The sequence below is a fragment of the Caloenas nicobarica genome, chromosome 6 (genome assembly GCF_036013445.1).
Source record: "Caloenas nicobarica isolate bCalNic1 chromosome 6, bCalNic1.hap1, whole genome shotgun sequence".
Lineage (NCBI taxonomy): Eukaryota > Metazoa > Chordata > Aves > Columbiformes > Columbidae > Caloenas > Caloenas nicobarica.
In genome coordinates, this window is record NC_088250.1 from 3,082,655 (window position 1) to 3,100,021 (window position 17,367).

At 46.0% G+C, this 17,367-nt stretch overlaps 1 protein-coding gene across 1 annotated transcript in view; it reads right to left on the reverse strand.

The window, feature by feature from the left end:
- Positions 1 to 265: 265 nt before the first annotated feature.
- Positions 266 to 17,367, reverse strand: part of PLCL1 (phospholipase C like 1 (inactive)) — a 106,394-nt gene continuing 89,292 nt past the window's right edge. The window contains 2 exon segments of the mRNA XM_065637559.1: positions 266 to 1,789; positions 15,044 to 15,153. Coding sequence (XP_065493631.1) covers positions 1,613 to 1,789; positions 15,044 to 15,153 — 287 coding nt within the window. The 3' untranslated portion in view covers positions 266 to 1,612.

The following is a 17,367-nucleotide window of genomic DNA, read 5'->3' on the forward strand; positions in this document are numbered from 1 at the left end:
AACTTACCCGCTCTAACCTACCTTTATCCAAGTCTCACTGGCTATCCCGTGTTAAATCACATTAAAAACATGGGTCAAAGTTGTTTCATAGCTTTACTCTCTCAGTAATGTGCAACATGAACATAATAGTGTTATTAAGAAGTCAAAAATAACTTAACACAATAGCTATATAAGATTCTCCAATGGTCAAACTTTCAGCAATTACTTTTTGTTAAGTTCAGAAAATTAGCATATTTGTTAATCAAATTAATTTTAAAAGTAGCTTTTCAAAATAAAAGCAATGCTTTAAATAAATATAGTCTTTTTTATAACCATAAAACACATAGTCCTGTTAAAGGTAACACAAATACTACACGCGAGCACAGTACTTAAACGATTGAAATGAATGTTGTGAGCACACAAGAGCTGGACACTGGGAGGGACGAGGACACATTGCATCGTGACATTCTCCATCTCCTTAACAGCGGCACAAAGAGGCACCCAATTCGCAGAACTACCCTAAACCTGTGCCATGCGTCAGGATATTTGTAACTGCTATAAAAAATGCTGGTGCCCTGTTGTTTTCCCCGAGCTATTTTCACCCGTGGCAGGCCTGCAGCCTCGCTTCACATTTCTAGCAGAGCACAGTTCTTCGCCACAACGTAAGGCCAGATCCCGCTTGCTTCATCCAGCCGACTCCGACATCTAAGCAGAAGGCGGAAAGCAAGACCTGACCTCTCGCAGCTCCTGCGGTAAAGCTCAGACTTGGGGAGATCTGTAAAACCTTCCTTCCAATCCTGGCACCGCGGGGTGTTTAGGAGGGCTGGTGATCACCGAAGGATGTTCACGCTCTCCTCGTCACTGCGGGGTTGACTCGCTGTGCTCCTTACTACACGAATTAATGCCTATCAGCAAAGACTACAGCTGTTCTGCAGATCTACAAGGTAGCAAAGATTTACTGGACTGAAATAAATCAGGTAGTTCTTACGTTAGGATGTGCTATCTGGGTGTATCCTGAAGAGCAGTTTGCTAAAATTCAGTAAAATATACACCTCAAATTTAACCACAATCTATCGAGCAACTCAGCCCATTTAATATCTCATTTACTTGGTTTGAATTGTTCATTAAAAATCACGTCCAGGGTCTGCAGTAAACCGCTGGTTTTGCCCTCACGAAAGCAGCTGTCGGTGACATTTGTTGCTGTATTTCGTTTGTTTAAACAGCGCAACAGTAATGTAGCCTGTAAGTTAAATGGTAAAAGCTGGAGAGTAAAATAAAGCACAAAACTGATACCAGTACTCTCTATTTGTTTTGATCTTCAGAATGAGCAGGCCTATTCAGAGATGACAAAGGAATAAATTAGCAAATGGCTAATGCGATGCATGAAAGGGCGTCTACGGGATTTGCATGTGCGCACATACGCGCACTTGCACACAGACAGCTCGGCTTTGACAGAAATCTCACTACCAGAGTTGAACTTAGATAAATTAACTGCATTAAAATACTGATGTCGTGAGGATTTTAATACTATCGACACCCTGTAGAGGGCATTCCCGTGTGAATTTTTAAACGCTTTAAAAAAATAATTTGGAGTTCTTGAAATCTGTGACAAATGCAAGGGCTTTGCCTGCCCTCACGGCCTCCCATTCTCGTCGCCGGTGTCCTTCTCCTGGATCGCCTCCAGGCCCCGTTTCGACTTGGCGTCCACCTGCCCGCTCTTGCTCAGCCCGCAGGACAGGCACGCCAGCTGGATCTGCTTCATGTTCTCCAGGGCTTGGCTCCTGGCGTTCTTCAGGAGATCCCCTTGGCCCTGAGGATGCACAGACAGAGTCAGGGATCGCACACATCGCTTGGCACCCAACGCTACTCCGGTGTCTCTGCTGTGGGATGGGTCCCAGGCCCTCTCCCAAATCCTCTGCCCCCCCGGGAAGGGTCTGGAGCCCTGGGATAGGCACCGCCCCCCCCGCTTCCAAGTCACCCCTGGGGAAGGAATTTGGAGAATGGGAACGTGAGACTTCACAAGCAAAGTCCTGCTTTTGTATCTAGCTTCTCAGAGCGCAGAGAGGCGAGGTGACGAGCGAGTTGTCGATCCAATCTGTAACTATCAGGAAAAATGTGTTGCATTAAATTTGTATTAGGGAGTTCGTGTTCAGAAATGCCAAAATGAATATTTATGCAATATTGATATCTCAAGTGCCATGAAGCGACAAAATCCTGGTGCTGGAGGGTACATAAATAAAAGCCAGGAGATGCATCTGGTTATTGAAATTCAGTATCACTAAGAACTTGAGCTGCTCTTCTGCTAATGTCACCCCAAGCACAGCTTGAAGCACCCGCCCAGGGTCACACACGTATTCCCAAGCAAAACCTTCACTGATTAAAATGTCACCCTCGCATCCCTGCCCCCCCAGAGCATCTCTCTGCTCCCCAGAGCTCCGAGCAAGGATTGATCCCACACCCACGGGCACGGTTCCCTTTTGCCAGCGCCTGGCACCGGACTCGCACCGCCTGAGACCCCGTAAATAACGATCACGCGAAGACACAATGGTGGCTTTTAAGTGCCGCTGCCCTGGTAAACACCACGTGGGGAACCACGTCAGCCAGAACGGGGCTGCCTCATCGCCCGGTGACAGGAGTCTGTCCCTGCCGAACAATGCCAATCCCTGCCCAGATGCTGGGGATCCAGCGCAACGCCAGAAAAACAAAAAGACTGCGTGAGCGGCTCTGTGCTGTTCGGTACGATGCTCTTTTGAAGAGGTTTGTATCTCGGCAGCGTGACGGTTACAGGAATACACAGACAAATAGCTTGGGATACAGTGAACAGACATGGTTTGAAAAAACAGGAATGATTTATCCAGGATTTATTTGCCATAGCTGTGATCTTGCTCACAGTTAAAGGTGGCAGGAGGACCCCAGGAGCACCCAGTCCCCCTCCCCGTTTGTGAATGGAAGCAAAGGCACCCAACAGCAGCATCATGAACGACATGATAATGTTATCAAAAAGGGTGGTAGGTTCTTCTCTACACAAACGCGGTTTTAAGCGATCAGGTTTCCGGATGAAACAGCCAGCTGCAGCAGGGCTGCTGCTTTTCCTTATCACACACGTGGGGCTGAAGACACCAGAGGCTGCGCCAACGTGCCGACAAAATGATGATGCTCCGCGGCCTTAACTTCTCTAAGTCAAAACCCGGCGCTGTGTATTCACGCGCAAGAACAGAACAATCCCCTTGCCACAAGAAACAACTCAAAATAGACACCCCTACAGCACCAAGAACAACTACATCCAAAACCTGGGACAGCCAGTGCCATGGAGAGGTAAAATGGTGATGATGATGATGCTCTCCCTTATACATATTCTGATTTCACTTCTAAGTCACCAGGCAATTCAGATTACGGGTTTCATCTGAGGCAATGCACGACACATCTTCGGGTTCCAAGAAGAAAAACACTTCTCCTGAGCATACTTGCAATATTTTGAAGGCATTCTTATTTTACAGTGATCTAAGACCAGAAATGGACTTATTAAAATAGTGCGATTCCATTCATGGACAGACCAACTGATTTATGTCTTAGTCTCCTTGTATTTTTTATTTTTAAACAGCTGGTTCATTTGAGCAAGCTGAAGGAGGAAAAACAATTTTGAATCATCTGTCACAAAAAAATTAACAACAAACCAGCCCCCCCTGACAGAGCTGTCATAGTTCTAGAGACACCATAAAACAAAAAATCTGTGGGCATGCTCTGTTTGAAAAGCCATCTGTTTGATTTTAAAAACTGGCTGTGAGCATAATCCACTTTAAAAAAGAAGTCAGCAAAATTGTGTCAATACCTTAACAAACCACACACTGGAGAGAAGGTGGAGTAAACTTTAAAAGTATGATTGCCTTGAAACAACCTTCCTAAATCAGCCATTGTGATGATCTCTGTGCGCAGAACAATCCTCTTTGCCCTTACAAACAAAGCGTCTCTCTTCCACACAAAGAGATGACGATGACCCATTTCAGCATCCATCCATCTCTCTCCCTCCTGCTATCGATAGCATCAGCCCTGCTGAAAATAAGTACTTGTAAAAAAGGCTAAACTCAGCAGTTGGCAGGACACTCAATTAAGCCAGAAGAGATTAATCGAGTGTTCTACTTGAAAAACTGATCGAGGGGCCCATTTTTACTTAGAGTCAGGGAACGTTAAATGTCAAGTTTCACATACCAAACTACAACTAACCACGGAGCCTCAGCACAAATTAACGCTACAGTGCAAATAACACAGTTTGCCAAGCAAGTGTAAGATTGTAAGTCTTTACCTTGATGGGCTAATACCACTTAGAAAACAGGGATATTCTGAGATGGTTTTAAATATTGCTCAGTTTCAGCAACAACTCCTGAAAGGCTTTAAGAAGCGTAAGGAGCTCTAGACAGGCACTGGCAATGGCCACGGATGGGATGAATTCTGAATGTTGGTTTGGTTTTGTGTTGGTTTTTTTTTTTTTTTCCAAATCAAACTCCTAAGTTTTTAAGAGTCAAGATGACAGTTCGTTATATCCAAAAACAACCCAGGTGCTGAGGTTGAGGAAACGCAAGGAGAAGGTAGCTTAGGCAACTGGTATCATTCTGTGTTCAACTCCAAAATATGTATATTTTTTTAATCTGTTGCATGTATCTCTCTACGTAAATACATGGGTATGTATAATATATTATTATTTAATCACAAAGTAAGATCTCCAGAGGCTGCCAGTGGTTGGCTGAAAAAGCCAGATGCGGCCAAATAAAACAAAGAGCATCACATCTCTCCCCATTTTGGGGGTAACATGGGGAAGGAAATGGCACCAAGGTCTGTGCCAAGGGACTGGGAAAGCAGAAAAGCTGGAGAGCTGCTGGGATATTGGGATACGCCATGGGGAGGTGGCATTTCAAAGTGTCACAGTGTGACTTTAATTGTGTTTAATATTAATAAGGAGGCACACGATTAAATGACAGCACATGGCTTTGAAAATGTAATCCCGAGGAGGAAATCTTTAATGAAATGATTAGACTGTTATGTTAAACTTCCCACAAAAGGCAGATATTTTTTCATGCCTCCTCCAAAGTTACGTGTGGGAACAATTGATATGAATTTGATTATGATACATCTGCATTTCAGAACAGAGCACTTCAAAAACAAACAGAGGGTTTCTGTATCAATGCAGCCTTTTCAAACCCGCCCTTTTCATTATGACTGTGTACAGTTTGTCAAGAGCTTTGATTTATTCTCCGTGATAGAGATCATAGTGCACATGTTGGCATGAAAAATTACTGTACACAAAGATTACACACAAAGCATATAACCACTTCTCGCACACCGAAAAATAAAGGACTGCAAAAATGAGTTACCCCACAGGAAAATCAAACCTTACTTGCCAAACTGTTTTAAACCCTTGCATAGCAGAATTTCATATATACATGGAGAACAGATCTGAGATGTCTGAAAAAAAAAAATCCACCCAGGGAGCAGCACTGACCGTTATACAAAGTGTTAAATCTCTGCAAGCAAGAGCAGGAAAGAGAGACTATTGTGGAATAGATGGTCGTGTGCAGCTTTGACGCAAGGTTACGCAATAAAAACAAGACGAACAGGAGCTTTTAAGGTGCACATTGGAATGGAATCAAAGATTGTGCCAAGGAAGGAGGTCAGAAGCCCCAGGGCTGATTTGCCCAACACACCGTAGCCAGCAGCTGGGACACATAGGACAGCAAGGATGAGGAAGAAGTTAACAGGAACAATCTCCCAATACTTCTGTATCTAACCCAGATTACTCCTTACTTCATCCTTTCTCCACTTACTTCATGAACTAGCCATATGGATGGCTCCAGGCTCTCCTGCCCGTCTCTCCTTACACAGGGGGCTGAGCAGGGTCAGCAGAAAGAAACTCCGGAAAAACCCAAGAAAAACACCAGGAGCGCGTGGACCAGCCTTGCCTGCACTGCTTTCCCAACTGCAGGGAGAAAATTCCTGTTCGCACCTGGTATTTGCGCAGGTCTCGGAAATGAAAGCACACCTGCAAGCACGAACCTAAGACGATGCACCCCCGGTGGCAGCCAGAAGAGGTCAAGGAAAATGAATAAATGGTAATAGAGTCAATAAATAGCAAACAAAGTAAAGTAGGATTCAGAACAGCTCAAACTTGTAACACAGATCAAATCTGAAGCTCACCTGTGACTCCAGTGTGATCACTCAGCATGGCCGTGGGCTGGACCATTCTGCCAACACACCCGATGGTTTTGTGACTGCGGACGGGTACCCTGACACTAAAATTGTAAATGTGGTGCGCTAAGAACACCATCCAGACTACCCAAAAACCAGTTCCATCTCACTGTAACTACTCCCACTCAAACTCCCAACGCAGACCAATCCACCAGTTGTTCATCGGGCTGCCCCGCGCGAACCTCAAAACTTTTGAACTGATTTCATCTGCCATTTGGGTCTCAGCCCACAGGTCTGCATTGGAGAGGACGATTCAATGGGGATCGACAGCGGTGTCCAGCATCAGCCTGGCTGGCTTTCTAGGATCTAAACGGCCGTGCTGGATACGGAGAGCCAGCCCTCTCGGTACCGCACTGGGTAACGCTCCCCAGTTCTTACAATTCCACCATCCCACCTCTTGTACGTTCCCAAAATCGCGCGATACAGCCAAACGCAGACCTCGAGGGCAGCCTGGGAGGTGTAAATGAACGCGGCACCTCTGCCACACAAGGAGAACCTTAAAACGAGTCATGCGATTAGCAAAAAAGCAAATACTTATAGAAACTTCTGATTGTGGCTGCTGGCTTTGCCAGCCCGAGTACATCGCTGCCCTGTGCAGGCATGGCAACTTAGGAACAAGGGTCTGTATTTGTAATTCTCCTACAGGATTTGCCTAATGAAATAAAGGTGAAGGGCTCAGGGGGCCAGTTTGCTCTCTGAAACACAGCCAAGCACCCTCCCAAACCCGCCTGGCCCCTCACCGAAGATGAGAAGGAATTAACGTCAACCATTTGCTCGAATACCCAAGTGGCAAAAGCGCTCAGGCCGTAGTGTTCCACATTGATCCGCAAACAGAGCTCTCCACCAAAATCCAGGGGCTCTTGCAAATCAATCACACTGTACTAACCTATTCCTTCAAGTAGGCATTTTATGTATAAAAAGAGTGGGCTATTTCCTTTTTTTTTTTCTCTCTCTCTCATCTGGGGCATTTAAATTAAATTACCTTATATCAGGCTGTCAAAAGCAATGAATGTGAACACCGACTGTCTAAGCGTGGTTGCAGCAGGAATTTGCTTTCAGGAATAATGGCATTAATTTGACATTAGCCATGTGCTGAGCGGTTCAGCTGCTCGTGTGTCTCTCAGGCGCTGCATCGAGCAGACGGTTTGCAAGCACAGACACAAGCGTATGGATTCTTGCTGTCAACCCAGGAGCCCGCCTTTTTTCTGGTGATAAGTCTGAAATCAAAGGGTTGGCTGGAAGCCCAGGAGTGCACAATCAGCACTAACAAAAGCCCACACTGTTGAAGAAATGGAGGCATTGCTTATTTTTGATACATAGCCGTGAGATGGAAATCAAAGCTGCACGTCCGGGTATTTATTTCTTGGTCCTCCTTTGGTCACGAAACCCAATTCCTCACATGTCCCGGTAGCTCCAGTAAAGTCCAGCAAAAAACAAAACAAGGGGAAGAAAAATAAGGCAGAGAGGGCAGACTTTTTCTGAGTAAAAGGACCAGCTACAGGAAAAGGTCTGTTTTGCAACTAACAAAACACCTGTGCAAGGCAAACCCTGAGCAAAACCCTTGTCTGGGAATAGCTGGCACCCGCCCAGGCTGCAAGCCACACAGTTCACCCCAAAATCACGTCCTTCGTTGCAAACAGTGACGGCAGAACGTCCGTTTACTTCGTCAGCAGCTGGAAAGGCTTTACTGGCCATCCCCGAGTTGATTCTGTCTTGGCTTTTTTTGTCGTTTGGTTGGTTTTCGGGTTATTCTTGGGCATGGAGTGCTACAGGAGATGCAGCGCAAATACTCACTGCTTTTCTTAGACCACTGCTTAGGGTAATAGCTAAAAAAATTTAAATAATAATACCTGCAGCTGTGCTTAATGCTAACCGCAATAATCTAATGAAGATGAGGCAGGTAAGGGAGCACCCAAGCGGCGCTTGCTCCTGTGTGCAGCTCCTCACGCTCTCGTCCCTCTGAGTGACTGCTTGGCACAAATGCTGATTCCTTTGCAATTCTCCGCTTTGCAAATCCTCCTGCTGCAGTGGCAGCTGGCAAATGTCTGGGGTGCAAGCACTTGCAGAAACCCCCCCAGCTCCCCATTGCTGCTTCCCCAGCCTTGGCTGCTCCTCTCCATCCGTGCCAGGTGCTGTGGGCATCGGTTTAACCTGTTCACAAGCAGCACAGACCGCAAACACCTTTGTGCTCAAGCTGAAAGCTTTGAGACCGAAACATTCCCTGTCCAGGGACCAGCCCTGTCACTCGGGTCAGCCAAAGGTGGATTTGCTGGTAAAAGCAGAGCTGAGCCACCTCCTCCGCTCGCCTTCCCACAGGTCAAGGATGAAGGATGCTCCATGGGGCCTGTTTCCCTTGGGGAATCCCACCCGCCTCCCAGGGAAACCAAGGACAAGGAGGAACGGGGACGGTTATTTCAGTGAGCACCACGCTGGCCCCGCAGGCACAGATCCACCAAAACAAAGGGACTGCACAGGGAGGACAAAATTCAGTGGGGTCAGAAACAGGCATGGCTGGAAGTGAGGAGTCTCCATGAAGGACGGGAATGGAGATGCCAAGCAAACGGAGTCAACCGAGCACAAAGATAAGTGGTGCGGGACGGGGACTGTATTACTTGTTGAGACACTGGTTGTCCCAATATCCAATTAAACCTCCCCTGGCACAACTTGAGGCCGTTACGCACATCCCGAGAGGATTCCTGTCTATGGGAGGGAGAGAGGAAGGACCCAACCTTCACACAGACACCAGCCCTGAGCTTCAACAAAGCACAAGGGATTTGACCAAGGCCACTGGCAGCGCCGGGGAAAACCCAACCACCATCTCGGCAACGGCAGAGGAGGAGGTTTCGATGGAGCAACCGGCAGCTTTCATCACCTCCCGAGCTCCCGCAGGGAATTTGCTTCGATGAGACACCTGTCCCCCTGCGGGGAGCGGGGTTTTGTGGATGCTGGCACGTAATCCACATGACAAAAGAGGCAATCAACTTCACATCATTTATAAGCACTCGGAAACCATATGCAATCTGCTGACAGTAGCTGTAACTAACTCAAAACACACCACAAAGGTAATTTTTAGAAGACGTTAAACCTCTTGGCACAAAGCTTACATTTAAAAGCAACTGCTTCAGGCTAGCACCAGTTTACAGCTCCCAGAGAATGGCGCAATTCAGATTTAACAATAAGCAAACGTCGGAGAAAAAACAATGTACAAGCAATCCTCTCTTCATGTCCTCCCTGTGTACAAATCAGCACCCCGGTCTCTCCCTGGTACTCCACAGCCCTACACAAATTCAGAAATGATGACTGTGGCCGGAGGCCTCAGGCAGCAATTCCCTCTTGCTCTGTCCCGCCACGGACCACCAGAAATGCAGCCCTTTGCTCACACGTGTGCTCCCTTGCATGCTGGAAATGCACGCACAGGCTGCCAAAAGGAAAAGTTCCCCAGCGGCACAAAAATCCACGTCTAAAAGAACTATTTAAAACACAAGGGAGACCAAACACCCCACAGGCACCACCGCTGTCATCTCCAGACGGGCCAGAAGTGGGAAGAGATGAGGTGAGCCCAGCAGAGGCCAATTCCAGGTTGTAAAGCAGATTTGCTAAATCATGGAGATTAAAATATGACCATTTAAAAATGTAACGAGTCTTTTCAGTAACAACCATGCAACTGAATCTCTCTTCTCATATATTATTTAAGGGATATTATTTAAGGAATCGTCCAAGTTGTATAAAGAGGTAACTGGAGTTTCCTAAGCAATATTCAGTCATCGAGTCCGAGAAAATAACATCAATTTTATGAGAAATACTGACCCCAAGGCCAGTGCGGGGAAAGGACAGGGAAGAAAGGCTCTGGCACCCCCAGCACTCTGTCCCACTGGATGCTCGGTTTGGGTTATAATGCAAAGCTGCTCATTTTCTGTCTTTGTTAGTAGAGCCATTGAGAGATAAAAGCAAAGCAATGTGTGAATTTCTGCTGAAACTCGTACTTTCAGCACAGCCCTTTTAATTCCTCTGAATGAGGTCATGTTGTCAGACTGGCACAAATAGGATTCCCAACTTCCATGTTGTGTTAATTAACTCCACCGCCGGGTACGGCGGTCTTTGATATCCCTGTCTCAGATGAAAATGTCACCATTGCAGGGGAGGGGACGGTGGCAGAAGCTGCTGAAGTTCCTGCGCCACTTGCAGTTCCTGCCTTCGCTGTCTCCTCCTCCAAGGGATGGGAGGTGACACTGACCCAGTTTTTACACCCAAGCAATCCCCATTTAGGGAGGAATCACCTATAAACGTTATTCCATTCAGTCATCTTCCCCTCACGCCCTTTCTACTACCCGCTTCCCAGCTCAGTTCTGCTCAGACACACACGCGCGCTGGAGTAGCTTTTTCCTCAAAAGACAAGTCCCTTCAAGGAACCTGTAATCCTACCCACTCGTTTTTCAAATAACCTCCTCATAGGTGCTAATTTGTCACTTCACTCAGAATAACAGGTCACATCACAAGACTGCTTGCCATCTATCTCTGGCTTACTTTAGTCAAATACAGGGAACATGGGCTAAGCAAGGTATCACTCGTGGCTTTTCATACCATCTTTCATTTCTCTAATCTGCTCTTTTTGTCCCAAAGCTACCATAGTTCTGCATATATATTTGACGGGCTGGTCTCGCCTCCTATCTACATAAAAGTACGTGTATTTGCACACACACAAATCCACCCCAGTGGAACTGAAGGGATAATACTTACATCCGAAATGCCGAACTTTGGATTACAGTCCAAAAAAACCAAACAAGGCAAAACGAAAAAAAAGGGTTTAGACCAAAGGAAAGCCGCTCACAGCACCTGTTTTCTGGATGAACTTCGGTGACTGGCGCTGAAGGAGGAAGAGGGAAGTAAGAAAAATGGCACAGACCCACATTTCTGCTCGGATGACTCCGGTCACCAGCTCCTGGGTCCCACAGAGAACACCTCAGCCTCACACCAAGCACCATGCCAAGGATTTGAGCAGGGCTTGGATTCACTGCAGCTAAATATTCGGTTTGATCCTGCTGGACAATTGCTTCTTGCCAGTCAGTGAAACGCTCCTGCTGTGCCAGTGTTGGACAAAACCCCAGGAATAAGCGACTAATACAGGGCAAAGCCCCATCCTGGGGCTCCGAGTCGTTACACATCTCTAATTTACTCCAAATCCGGTTCATGTTTTGAAATTTTATTTGGCAAGGAAACAGAGACCTTGTCAGAAGCCCCATTAGGGCTTCCAAAGCCGTCGGGGAGCAGGGGGCACCCCCAGAGGCCACACTGTACGTGAGGCTGCTCGATCTCCCCGGAGCAACGTGGCCGATGGCCAAAAAGAACAGGATATTGCAGTTGATTAACCCGCATCGCCGAAAGACTGGGATTATGCTCGTTTTACCCCGATACACGCCGCTGAAGCAACTCGAGAAGTTTCCATCACAACTGACAAAATCCACCGTGTCTTTTATAGAGCTTTGGGTCCCGCCTTCGGGCTTGGGCAAGGAAGGCAAAGCCAGCGCTGTGCAGGGTGGGAGGGAGCTGGAGGAGTTCGCAAACCGAATCATCAGAGAACAGCACGCTGCTGTGTACAAGGACCCACCTACCTCATAGTTACACCGGTTGGTTCTGCCGCTTACAAAACACACTGATCAATAACAGCTTTGCGTGTGAATCACGCACTTCTCCCTCCTTATCTCGTAACTCAGTATCATGTAAAGGACTCTAAATCTCCCCATCCCGGGAAGATGTTGAAACAGCTCCCCAGAGCATGGCCCAAGGGCCAGGAGCATTGGCTTTGCTGTCCAACAGCTCCAGCTCCTCCAGACCCTTCACACACTAAGGACCAACCTAAACCCATCTCCTCCCTCACCTTCCCCTCTACTTCTAAATAAACTGCTTCAAGCTAAGGTTGGTATTTACAGGACTAAATGGATGTTGAGCTTGTTGGACCTTTTCACCTTCTCTTTAGCACCCTGTCAGAAAGCCACATGGTTTGTGTTGGCTTTTTTTTTGCCTTTTTGTCCTTCAGTTCATGTGTCAGAGACCAACCCATCAGGTAACTACATGAATAATTAGAGCAGCTGTGCATTTCCTCACAGGTTTGTAAAATCAGGCTGATTGGCTTGGCCAGTCTCAGCTGTAGCTCGGAGGGAGGCAGCAGATCCTTCAAAAGCAGCAAGGGGAAAAATTCTGGAGAGGTTTAAGAGGCAGGGACACTCTTCTGCACTGCATCAGCAAAGGAAATGCAAACACGGGGATGAGGCAGCAGGAGAAGCATCGAGCCGCTCCGGAAGAAGAGCCTTCGGGGTAACCACATTCAACATATGTTTATCTAGGGAGATGTGGAAACAAGTAGACATGGAACAATACAAGGAGCCCTTAATTTAGAGGAACGCGTGGAGCCTCCGTGCCACACAAACCGCTCCTGCCTGCTGCTCTTGCTGGGCTAGCACTGTCACAAGATGACAGCAAATCACAAGAATTGGTTGCTAAGCCACTATGGCTTATATTTCATCTATTTTTGCCGTTTCACAAATTGAGCATCGATGTGCTTGTGTCCACAGAGATACGCTGCGAAAAGGAGGGATGTAGGTCTGAGGAATTTTTTGAGGGGCAGGGGGGAGCCTAACTGACACTTACAGGGAAAGAAATGTACGTTACGTGGAATTCTCCAGCTTTACGGGGACTCAGGAATTCACCGTGCTCTCGCTGAAGATCTAGATAGTGTAAATTGTTGTGCACATCCTTTGGCAGCAATTACATGACATATGGTAGAATATAGTGTCACCGTCGTGTCTAATGACATGAAATGTCCCCAAGATACTGCCATGCTGCTCTGTTGTCTACTCTGTAGAATGACAAGGAGTGAAGCCATGGTTCTTGCCCAACTACAGGAAAAAGGACTGATGTGAAAAGGCGGAAATAAATCCTACAAAGTACTGAATAGTATCCATTAAAAACACTTCCATAGTGCACTATAATAATCCTTAAATGAAGGCTGGGAGTGGACCTAGTTCTCCCAAAGATCAGCAGCAACTCCCTGAGGTACCATTGTGCACAAGGTGCTTCAGAACAAAAATCACAGTCTGATATATTGCTTTTCTTCCTGAAGAAAACCGATACCTTGTAGTGATGCTAAATTCAGTTCAGTTTACGTAAGGCCAGATAAGTATAAGGCTGTCTGTAGGTACATCTTTCAGAAATCTGGCTTTTGTCTCTCCGAGTAGCCTCAAAGTTCACACTTGGGGCTCTGTTACCCCAGTGAGAGGTCTGGATGCTGCAGATCTCCCAGGCGACTGGGATTGTCACAAACGACCAGGAGAAACGAACAGGTCACTTGTGAACATGACCCTCCAAAAGTGCTTTTTGTGCACAGTTTTGCTGCATAAAACCACTTACACCAGAGCTAACGCTGATCACGACTATGTCATAAAATTGTGGATTTCTCCCCCAAAGAGAGAACCACGTTAGCAATTTAATAATTGTGCGTGTTCTGCATTCAGCGACCTCTCTCTTTATACATCTCATCAGCATTAATTTGAATGCAGCACTCTGAGATCATCAAATTAACCCAGCACTGCCACATCCACCTCTAAACCACGTCCTTTAGAACCTCATCTCTGCATCTTTTAAACCCCTCCAAGGATGGTGAGTCGCTGATTGCGAAAATGGGCAAATATCTCGTGAAAAGGAATTGTGAGCCTTGGATGTAAAAGAGAGGGTTGGCCACGCCAAGTGGTTTTGCATCTCGTTTCTGGCATCGCGGTCCCCATGAGGTGGTAAACACAAAATTTCTTTTGCTACTTTTGCATTTCACTGGCATGTGATTAAATACAGAAAGGAAAACAGGGGCACAGAGGCGGTGGCGCATGGAAATAAAAATGAGAGTGAGACTAAATTTGGATCATAACCTTTCCTGTAATTACACTGTGAGAACATGATTCTTCTGTCTATTGTACTGACATTGTGCCTCTCAATATTACTGACTGCAAGCCTGACAGTATTTTACATGACGTGGGACCAAATAGGAAGATGTGACATTTTAAAAATATGTATATATGTCAAAGTTGACTGTCACCAGGTTATAATGTCCCTAAGATTTTCATGTTCTGGCAAACAGTTTGTCCTTCTAGTGGGTATTACTAATATGTAATTAAGTTTTTATGAATTAGGGAAGAAAAGGACATACTATTTTGATTCATTCTCATTAGGTACATCCTAAAAGTACCTCAGGGCATTTTTAAACATGAAGAATGCCCACAGTTATGATCTTTATAAAATACACTTTAATCTCGCACTCTGTAACTATTTAATGATTTTGCCAGTAGCAATTTCTTATTGCACGTAGCTGTGGCTTAGAAATGAAACATGTCAATTATTCCTTGACCTTGACTAGATGTTTGAAATGCTCTTCAATGTGTTGACGATATGTGCCAGGCAGCAATTATTTTCCATGGAGAATGTTTCTCTGATACTCTGCTTGCACCTTCATTAATCATAGGTCACCCTCAGAGGTCTGAACTTCTCTATTTGACAAATATCTGAAAATGGAAAAGTTTAGAGTTGCCCTGACCGCATTTAGAGTGACTCTGAGCACGAGGCATTTATTTTACCTAATACAGCTAAAGGTAAATTCCCTTCTACAGCTTCCAAACCAGAGCAGTAATTAGATATACTGGGCAAATCTCAATAATACAGGGTAATTTATACATCCCAGTAAAACAAAATATTGCTTCAGTATTAGTAAGACAGTACAAATAGATGAGCTAAAAGAGCAAAGGTTTGCTAATAGGAGACACAAGGGGGTGGTTTCTGTGCTTACCTTCAGCACTGTGATATTCCAAGCAAAACTCTCAATGGCTTTGCTTAATTTTCTTCCTTTCAAACCTTCCTTTGTCCCGAGGTTATGAAGCTCTTCGTGGAATTCCATCCCTAAAAAAACCCCAGATTTTTATATCACCCAGTGCAGGATTTCCCCTATAAAATGTTCAGTGAGCATTCAGCCGGTACTTCCTACAACCCTTTCTGCCTTTCCTCCCGCTTTCCCTGTTATGACCCCATCCTGGAAAGCATCTTCCAGAATAAAAAGTCACGTGCAACCTTGCGGTTCTGCTTTCACTTCATATGCAACTCGCCCTTCCACAAACCCAACTCCAGCGCTTCTGCTCGCAGCCTGCAGTGCTGGCAATATCGCGACAAAATCGTCACGCTCCTTCAAAAGACGATTTTGTACCTTGGAAGGCAGTCTGACAGACGAGGAAGATACCTGTTCGGCACGGCAAATACAGACTCAAATGCACAGCTCCTCATTAATCTTAATCACGGTCAGACAGAAAAGCCCTGGTACTGCACAATGATAAATTATGTCAGAAACGCACACCGCTAATCACAAGAGTGCTGTTCCTGCAGCCTGGAGAACTGAAACTTCCAGCCACAGACCTGGGAATTGTTACGTTTCGTTGCCAGTTCCTGCGGCAAATGTCTGCAAATCTGTTGCTAGATACAAGAATTCAGCAAATCTGGGAGCAGAATAAAAACCTGAATGATTCCAATTAGCCCACCAATTCCGCAAGATTTGCACAGTGTAGGCAAACATTTCTCTGAGTCTGGTGTGGATTAAGAGACAAAATAGAGAGAGAGCTGCTTGTGTTGCCTTAATTTGTACCTTACAAAGGCCAAATTGGCGCTAAATCGCTCTGAAACATCTGAAGCCGATCCTGGCTGAGCAAGTTCCACCTCCAGTTGTTTCATAGCTCTCCTTCCCCTAATGTTTTAAGGCAAATGTCACTCGTAAATTTGAGCTTCGAGGAAACCACATCAAAGAAATGCCCACGGAGAGAACACCTGTGCGGAGCAGAGGCCGAGGGCTGCTGAGCGGGTTGCAGAAGGAGTCCTTCGGTAGCCCAGAGCAGGCTGGCATTGCTGGAAGCTCGCCCAAAGCGCCCCTGGGCACACTAACAATAGGTTTCTTCTTGCCTTGCACCAGCTCCAGGAGCTCGATAACACCGAGGCAGCTCGACCTCGCCCAATGCAAGATTTCTCTGCTCTTGATTTTGCAAAACTTCGCCCACTCGCAAGTTTTGCCTGTCTGGGATATCAGAGCTCCTGCAGCGCTTCCCTTGGAAAACACTCTAAGTAATTGCACCCCAAGTCAGGTTTCCCTGCAGCTGTGCCTCGTGCCAACCCACTTACAAATCATTTCACTTCCCTAAGTGATAGAAAGCCTTCAAATTACTGGCTCCGTCTTCCAAAAAAAAAACATGAAGGCTGACACTGCTCAGCTCCATGTGGACATTATGCAGCATCCTTTTAGTTATTTTGCCCCTGGACATCACTTCCCCCAGCTGTAACCTGGAGACTGTTCTGCCCCGGAGAGAGGGAGCCACGAACATTTGTGAGGATGAGGGTAGGAGCACCAAGGAAAACATTTAGCACTTTGGTCCTCCAAGCTGCTGCTGACCAGGGCTGAGACTGCACATGAAAAAAAAATGAGAAGTCATCCGGGTACCTCTGACACCTCTTAATTTTGAGTGCTTCACCTCGCCACATTAAAAACGTTATTTAACAATTTGCCTGGGTGACACTTGCAACAAACTGATTGGCAATTGAGCGCGGTGAGGGATCCTCTCTCTCCTACTCCTTTCCTCCATCTAAACCCTGAGGCTTCAGAAGAGCACTTCATACCTCTCCAGCCTTCTTCTCAATCAGAAATGATATTTTTAAGGCTAAAAAAGCAAACAAATGAAAATACAAGTAGATAAGTCAGCAAAGAGAACAAACTTGAAAAATTAATCCTTTTGCTGGGGGAAGGAAGGAAAGGGGAACTGCATGAAACTCTGGGCATCAGCGTGGTGCCACGGTCCTGCGTCGCGTTCTCTGCACACACCTCCAGCCCTCTGCTCCGATTTGCTACAAAATATTAGTTTCATTCATTATTTAGATTTAATAGAAGCGAATGGGTGGCGACTGTGTCACTTGCCAAATCCAAAAATGTCTATCAGAAACAAAACTATTTACGATTGTTGTGGTCCCAAGAACATGAATTAAATGCAGTAGCAAGTGTTCGCATTGCTGACCTTCAAGGCTTGTGACAGGTTAGGAAAGGTGCAGCTGTACAACTAAACGAACTGAAAAGATATTTAAGTT